The sequence below is a fragment of the Calonectris borealis genome, chromosome 12, assembly GCF_964195595.1.
Source record: "Calonectris borealis chromosome 12, bCalBor7.hap1.2, whole genome shotgun sequence".
Taxonomy (NCBI): domain Eukaryota; kingdom Metazoa; phylum Chordata; class Aves; order Procellariiformes; family Procellariidae; genus Calonectris; species Calonectris borealis.
Window position 1 is genome coordinate 12001708 of NC_134323.1, and position 7079 is coordinate 12008786.

At 56.1% G+C, this 7079-nt stretch overlaps 1 protein-coding gene across 1 annotated transcript; it reads right to left on the reverse strand.

Moving 5' to 3' along the window:
- Positions 1-255: 255 nt before the first annotated feature.
- CEBPA (CCAAT enhancer binding protein alpha) lies at positions 256-3660 on the reverse strand. Its single transcript, XM_075161372.1, has 2 exons — positions 3595-3660; positions 256-2892 (listed from the first exon to the last, which is right to left on the reverse strand). Exon 2 carries the CDS (start codon positions 2876-2878, stop codon positions 1901-1903), a length of 978 nt encoding a protein of 325 aa, XP_075017473.1. The 5' UTR covers positions 2879-2892; positions 3595-3660; the 3' UTR covers positions 256-1900.
- Positions 3661-7079: the final 3419 nt, after the last annotated feature.

The following is a 7079-nucleotide window of genomic DNA, read 5'->3' on the forward strand; positions in this document are numbered from 1 at the left end:
GAAGCGAAGGGTGACTCACAGGCACACATCTGACACCACAAGTATTTAGGAAATTGCCGTTCTCTTAAAGGCAACCGTGTATTTATTTCTCTGGGGCGAAAACGAGGGAGTTGGGCTCCACGAAGGCGTTTCGGTCACCAGTGCTGCCAGGGGAAGCGGGTGTCGGCAGAGAGCGGGATGCGTGGTCCGGAGGAAGAGGAGGGCTTTTGCACTCCTGCTACAGAAAAAGAACTGGAAACACAGAGAGGCGGATGGTTATGGTAGAATATATGCTGTTTATTATGAACGTAACCAGGACTTCCGACAAACTTTATATGCAGTTCCCCCCCCAAATTAAAAAAAAAAACACCAACGTGTGTGCATATACATACATGTATACATACCCATACACACACACCACATACGCACACAGCACACGCATACACGCGCCCCCAGCACTCCGCTCACGCTGTCACCCTTTCAAACAGCTTCACGTCTCCACCTTATTCTCCTCTCCCATCATGATGATTTCAACTGGACGAATTCTTGTGCAGCTACGACATAAGGAAGAAACACTCTGCATGGCTACCAGTGCTCCCCGGAAGGGGGGCCTGTCTGTTTTTTTAGTTTTCTCTCACCCTGGGAGAAGCTCCAGAGTCCAAAGGTGCTGCAGCACCAGGGACAAGCCTCCTCGCCCCAACGCGGGCGTCCTGCAGCCCCACGGCCTGCGCCCCCTCCCAGACACCCCTGCCTCGGGGTCGGGAGGCAGCGGCCAGCCCAGGACAACATGAAGGCAACACACACTCACCCACCCACACAAATAATAAAATAACATTGCAGCACAAGGGCATAGTCTCTGTCACCAGATAAGAAAGTCGTGTGATGGCAAAGATCTAAGTAATGCAATAAAGTGTAGCTAGTATACACGGAAAGGCTTTCACATTACATGAGGCACAGCTTGGATAGACAGAGACTTGGAGAGGAGCTAAATGTCCTAGAATAAAGCAAAATACACTGAAAGTTCATAGTAAATACCCGCATCGATAGGTATTTATTCATTTGTGCTTCGCCACGTCGTGACATACAGTACAAGACACTGCTGCTCTTCCTTTTGATGGAGGGAGCTCACCACACTCCCTTGCAAGCTGCTGTTCCGTCAGTCCCAGGCTGTCCATCGGTCCCGCAGCGGCAGTGGTCCCTGCCCCGCTTGCAGCCAAGGCAGGGGACAGGGCTCAGCAGAGGCAGCTCATCCAGGCTGGGACAGTCCTGGCAGCAGTCCGGCAGCTGCCCCACACTTCAGTGCTCCAAACGGGCGTCCGGCGCTGCATGTCTCTCAGCCTCAGCCCTCTGCTCCTCGCCGGCCTCCCTGCAGCTGCCCCTGCCTGCTGCACCGCAGGCCAGCTGGGGGGGCCTGGCCGGCACCCCCAGACGCCCCGACCCTCAAGCCTGCACGTCCCTCACCCTTTTTCCTCGCATCCTGCCAGGCTGGGGGTAACAGAAAGCCCCAGAGCTCCTGCAGCCAGCTTTTAAGGCACATCTGGATTGCTATGCGTGCTTTATTACTATTATTATTATTATTATTATTATTATTATTTACCCTGTGTAGACACGTGGGCTTTTCAATTTCTTCCTTCCCCTCGCCCTTCTCCTTATAAAACCCACCATGTTTTCAGCTTATTTGTGTGTCATCCCTAAGGCACAAACCTTTTAATACTACAGCTGCCTGGCTTCTTGTATTGGTCATTAATTGTTAAAAAACAAACAAACAAAACAAAACAAAAAACAAAACAAAAAACCAACCCCCTCCCCGCCTCGAAACAATCTGAGATCGCTGCGCTCCGGTATGTATAGTATCTATAGGTGAGCGAGGGCAGCCCGGCAGCGGGCGCGGCGGCCCCGCGAGTCCCGGCGCGGCGCGGCGCTAGGCGCAGCTGCCCATGGCCTTCACCAGCGAGCTCTCGGGCAGCTGCCTGAAGATGCCCCGCAGAGTCTCCAGCTCCCGGGTGAGCTGCTCCACCCGCTTGCGCAGCCGCTCGTTGTCGGTGGTGAGCTCCAGCACCTTCTGCTGCGTCTCCACGTTGCGCTGCTTGGCCTTGTCCCGGCTCTTGCGCACCGCGATGTTGTTGCGCTCCCGGCGGACCCGGTACTCGTTGCTGTTCTTGTCGACTGTCTTTTTCGATTTGCTCCGGTGGTCCGCGGGCATCATCTTGAGGGCGCCGGCGGCGGGCAGGCCGCCGGGGGGGTGCGGGTGGTGCGGGTGGTGCGGGCTGGGGACGGGCGTGGGGGGCGGCGTGGGGTGCCCGGGCTGGAGGTGCATGGTGGTCTGGGCGCAGTGGGCGATCTGGTACTGCAGGTGGGACGGGTGCTGCTGCGGAGCGTGGTGGGGGTAGAGGGCCGACAGGGCCGCCGACTTGACCTCCTCCTCCTCGCGGGGCTCCTGCTTAATCACCAGCGGCCGCAAGCCGGGCGCGGCGATGCGCTCGTAGAGAGGGTCGAGCTTGCCGTCCATGTAGCCGGCCACGCAGCCGAAGAGCGGCTGCTGGTGGTGCTGCTGCTGGTGCCCCGGCGCCGAGGCGGCGGCGCCGGCCCCATGCATGCTGTGGAAGTCGAAATCCCCGGCCAGGATGGCCTTGGCTTTCTCCTGCTGCTTGCTGTGCTGGAAGAGGTCGGCCAGGAACTCGTCGTTGAAGGCGGCGGGGTCGATGTAAGCGCTGATGTCGATGGAGTTCTCGTTCTCGCAGATGTCGCCGAGCTCCGCGCCGCCCGTAACAGGTGCCGCCGCCGAGGGAGCCTCTCTGTAGCTGTAGGCGCTGCCGGGCAGGGGAGTCTGAAGCTGGTGGTGCTGGCCGCTGCTCATCGGGGGCCGGGAATCGACCTCGTAGAAGTTGGCTTGCTCCATGAAGCACCTACAGTCTGCCGGGCATGGTGAAGGGCTCCTGCAATCCAGGTTTCGGACGGGACGGCGGCGGTGGCTCTGCCAAGCCCGCGGCACCCCGCGGCACCCCGGCCCTCAGCGGCGACAGGCACCGCAATACGGTGCTGCGCGGCTCGGCTCGGCACGGCGCGGCGCGGCGCGGCTCGGTGCGCCCGGAGCCCGTCCCCCGCCCCAGCCCGCCCGAGCCCCGCTCCCTGCCTGCCTGCCCTGTTGCTAGTGGGTTGCCTCGGTCCTGCGTGCCGTATATATACACCCCCGCAGCAGGGCCGGGGATCGCCCTCTAGTGTCCAACCTCCTGCTGGGAACCTGACCACCGCGCAGCCGGGTCTTAGCGCCCCGGCGGGGCAGAGCCGCCCGTCCGTCCGCCCTCCCCCGGGAGCCGCCGCGGGGAGAGCAGCCCGCACGCTCCGGCCCCCCGCCGCTGCCACCGCCCCGAGCTCGGCGGGCGCAGAGCGCTGGGCTACGCCCGCCGAGGAGGCTCCGCGCTGATAAGAGGCCTGGGGAAACGGCGCGGGGACTTTGCGCCCTCCCTGCCCCGGGCCGCTCGGCGGGGCAGAGCGGCCAAAGGCGGCTGGTAATTTCCACCGCCCGCTCCCACCCCTGCGCCGAGCGCTCCGACCCAGCGACTCCCCGGCCGCGCTACGGAGAAAGTCTCAAAGTTCACCATCACCCGCGCGTACTTGCAAATATTTGGCCAGTCGGGAATATTCGCCCCGCCGTGTTTGCCTGCGGGACCCAAGGCGCTGCTTCACCGGCGCTGGTTACCTGCCGGCAGCGCCCTGTCGCCGGCCATGCTCGGAGAAGGCGATCGGGGCGGGCTGGGCCGCATACCACCGCGGCCCGGCTTCACCGGCGGGACCCGCGGGGCTCGCCCGGTCACAGCGGGAGCCGGGCCCCGGGCGGCGCTAGGACCCGTCCGGGGATGGCGCCCGGCGGGCAGGGGCGGAGACCTCGGGGTGCAGCGGCGGCTGCCCGGCTCCGCTCGGCTCGGTGGTGATCGGCCGCGGGCCGCCCTGCCCTCTTCTGCGCTTGCTGTCGGCCCGTCAAGCTCGGAGGAGCTGCCCTCCTGGGACGGGACAGCCCGAGCCGGGCACCGGCGCGCCAGCGGCCCCGGTGCCGCCGGCCGCCCCGCGGCGGGAGCCCGGTGCGGTGCGCTCCCGGCGCCGGCAGCCCCGCGGCTTTCGGCGTAGGCAGGAAGGGTGGGATAAACGCGCGGGTCTCCCCCTCACCGCCCGCACGAATCAAGCAGGTAAATTTAATTACAGATTTCCCAAAATGCACACACAGCAATCTCGACCAGTGTCGGGCACGGACCGACTCCCGGCGTTTACCCGAGATAAACACGGGCGCAGCCGGGCCCCGCTCCCCGCGGCGCGCAGCGCGGCAGTAGCCAGGTAACCCGGGCGTGTGCCCGGCCCCGCGGCGGCAGGAGCCTCCGTGGAGACGCTGATTGCCTTCCCAGCCTCTGTTTCCTGGCGGCTTCGGAGGCGGCGATCGATGTTCCCGCACCGTGGGACTGCAGAGAGGAGCTGCATGTCTCGGCCACCGCGACTCCTCTCCCGGGGCAGCAGGGTACGTTCCTACAGCAGCTCCTCTGTAAAGCCACAGCCTTCCTAGGAGCCCACGTTTCAAGCTTCAGCTCGGGAGAGGTGAGGATGCACACGATTTCCTCCTGCCGCGATCCCTCGTAGTCTGCAGAGCAGATGTACCTGTCCTCCCTTGCACACCTCCCAGGTGCACCTTAGGAAGCCCACGGGCATCTAACTCTGCTGGTCCAGAAGGTCCCTTTGAAACTGGCACAGAGAAAGAACAAGTCAAGGCCGTTGGAGCAGGTGCAGGCTTAAAATTGCTACAGGAAGATTTGCAGAGAAAATGATTCAAATATAGCGATGGCTGGAGAAAAAATAATTGCTGCAATTCTTATTCTGGATGTTCTAGTAAAACAGTAAATTCCTTGCTCAGAAAGGGTTTGAGAGATTCCTTGCAATTAAAAATAATTGACAAAGTCTTAAACAGGAAATAAGATTACAATGTACCAGGAACCCATGTTTTTGCATCACACAATGCACATGTGAACCTCTGTTTCACAAGCAAAAGCAAGGCCAGCAGAGTCAGTTGGCTTTTGCACTCTAATATCCTCCCAGGAGAATGGATTCTGTAATTACAGCAGGGAAATATACTAATTTACAAACTACAAAATATACTTTTCACCTTTCACTATCAACAGAAAAAAAAAATCAATCCTAAATTCTTTTTATATACAGTCAGTATTTTCTAAAATTATACGTGTTGGCTTCAATGCAGCAGCAGTGCCTCGCAGGGGTGCTTCAGTGGTCCACGGGGAGCTGCAGCACTGTCTAAACAACCAAAACGCTAGTAAGAAGAACTCTGAACAAAGTCATGATACGGAGGAAAAGCCTCAAGTCTGTGACAGGAGTGAGTTTTGGATGCTTCAGAGTGGAGAGTAAAATGTCTCCGACTGCACCCAGCTGTACAAATTCTGCTTGTTCTACTCAAGTGAACCCGTTCCCAGAAAACGGACAAACCCAGAGCTGGACTTTTTGCCTGCTGGGAGAAATATCATCTGGAATAGTAGCTGGTGAGCAGTTTATACTCCGAGTTTTCAAAGGGCCTTATCCGACTCGGAAGTCGGCAGAAACAGGAATAGGCCATGGACATTTAAAATAAAAGGTCAGTGCTGCATGAAACAGCAGAAGCGTATAACTAAGTTTGTCATTTAATAACAATACCTACGCCTCTGTAGGTTTAAAACGCTCTCACATTTTATAATCATTCTGAAATTAAGGCCTAACCACATATTAAAAGAAATTCAAAGTAAATCAGAAAGTTTAGGATCAGATTCCATTCCTAATTACTGTAATTAACGAACAAGTCCCCACAATTTAAGGACTGGTTTGCTCAGGTTTGGTTTTTTTTTTACGTAGACCCCTTTTATCTAGGTTAAGAACTTTTAAATAATCTCTTTTTACATGAAAACATGAATTCCATTTCAAATTGTTTTAATATCGTATAAAATGAGGTTCCCAGACTTAGACAAATAAGACAATTCTTCATCTTTTTATTGTCCCTCCTTCTTTGAAGGCAAATAAAATGTTCAGAGGCTGATCATCCCTCAGACAAGCACAAATACGCGTATTTCCACATTCATATCAACAGTGACTGATACCAAATATTTCAAATTTGATGTCAAGAGAAAACTTTCATTCTTGTTGCTTCAGTTGCATGTGTCAGGGAGTTAATTTAACTAAAAGAGGAAGGATGTCTGTTGCATACTATGGATCCCTGAAGCAGCATGGCTGTCAACTCTTGAGGGTGCTATTCTTCCATCTCAAAGCAGTTCTTGCTGTCTAGAAGCTGGGGGAGTACTGGAGAAGTGCTCCACAATTCAAAACAGCACCAAAAGTCATTTCTACAAAGTCAGCTGTGCTAGTTTCTGCTAGTAGGGAAGGAAACCGAACAGAAAAACGTAATTGTGGAGGAATGTAAATACCTGCTTTACATGAGTGAATTTTGTGACTGTTAAGAGTTTTTAATTGCACGGGAACATGAAGTCTCTTCATTTCACCCGAACTCAGCTCCTGTGTTGTTCTCAGGCCTTTGACTCCCATGGGCTGCAAAATGTGTTACCTGGCTACAGGATCCAGGCTGGCTTTAAAGGCTGAGTGGGCAGTACAGCACTCTGCTTTCTGATCCAACAGCTCGGAAGCATGTACAGAACATGGCATGTGGCGCCCCGTTAAGAATCAGAGTGCTATCAGACATTTATTTCACTACCTTGTTAAACTAGAATATTTCATTGCTACTGACAACGCTCCAGAATGTCCTGTCTGCACGCAAAACTTCTTGGGGTGAATGCCAGCACGGCCCAACCTCTCCTCTCTCCCACCTGTAGAAAGGGGGCGGGGGGGAAAGGAGACAGATTTGTCTAGGGCAGGGATGGGCACTGTGGAGCAAAAAGGACAGTACAGCTGTCCTGGAAGTGACAAGGGGACATTGCCCTCAGCTGGGCGTAGTGCTGTGCCCCGAGTGCACCAGGGGAGTAGGCAGAGATGGAGCAGCAGTAGTTTCCTATGCGAATAAAAAGCTGGCAATCTACCATCTTACTTCTTGTGGTGTAATGAAACACAAACTTCTCCCCCCTCCT

What these genes read in the sequence shown, in the direction of transcription:
- CEBPA (XM_075161372.1), bottom strand. Translation starts at nt 2,878, where the DNA reads ATGGAGCAAGCCAACTTCTACGAGGTCGATTCCCGGCCCCCGATGAGC.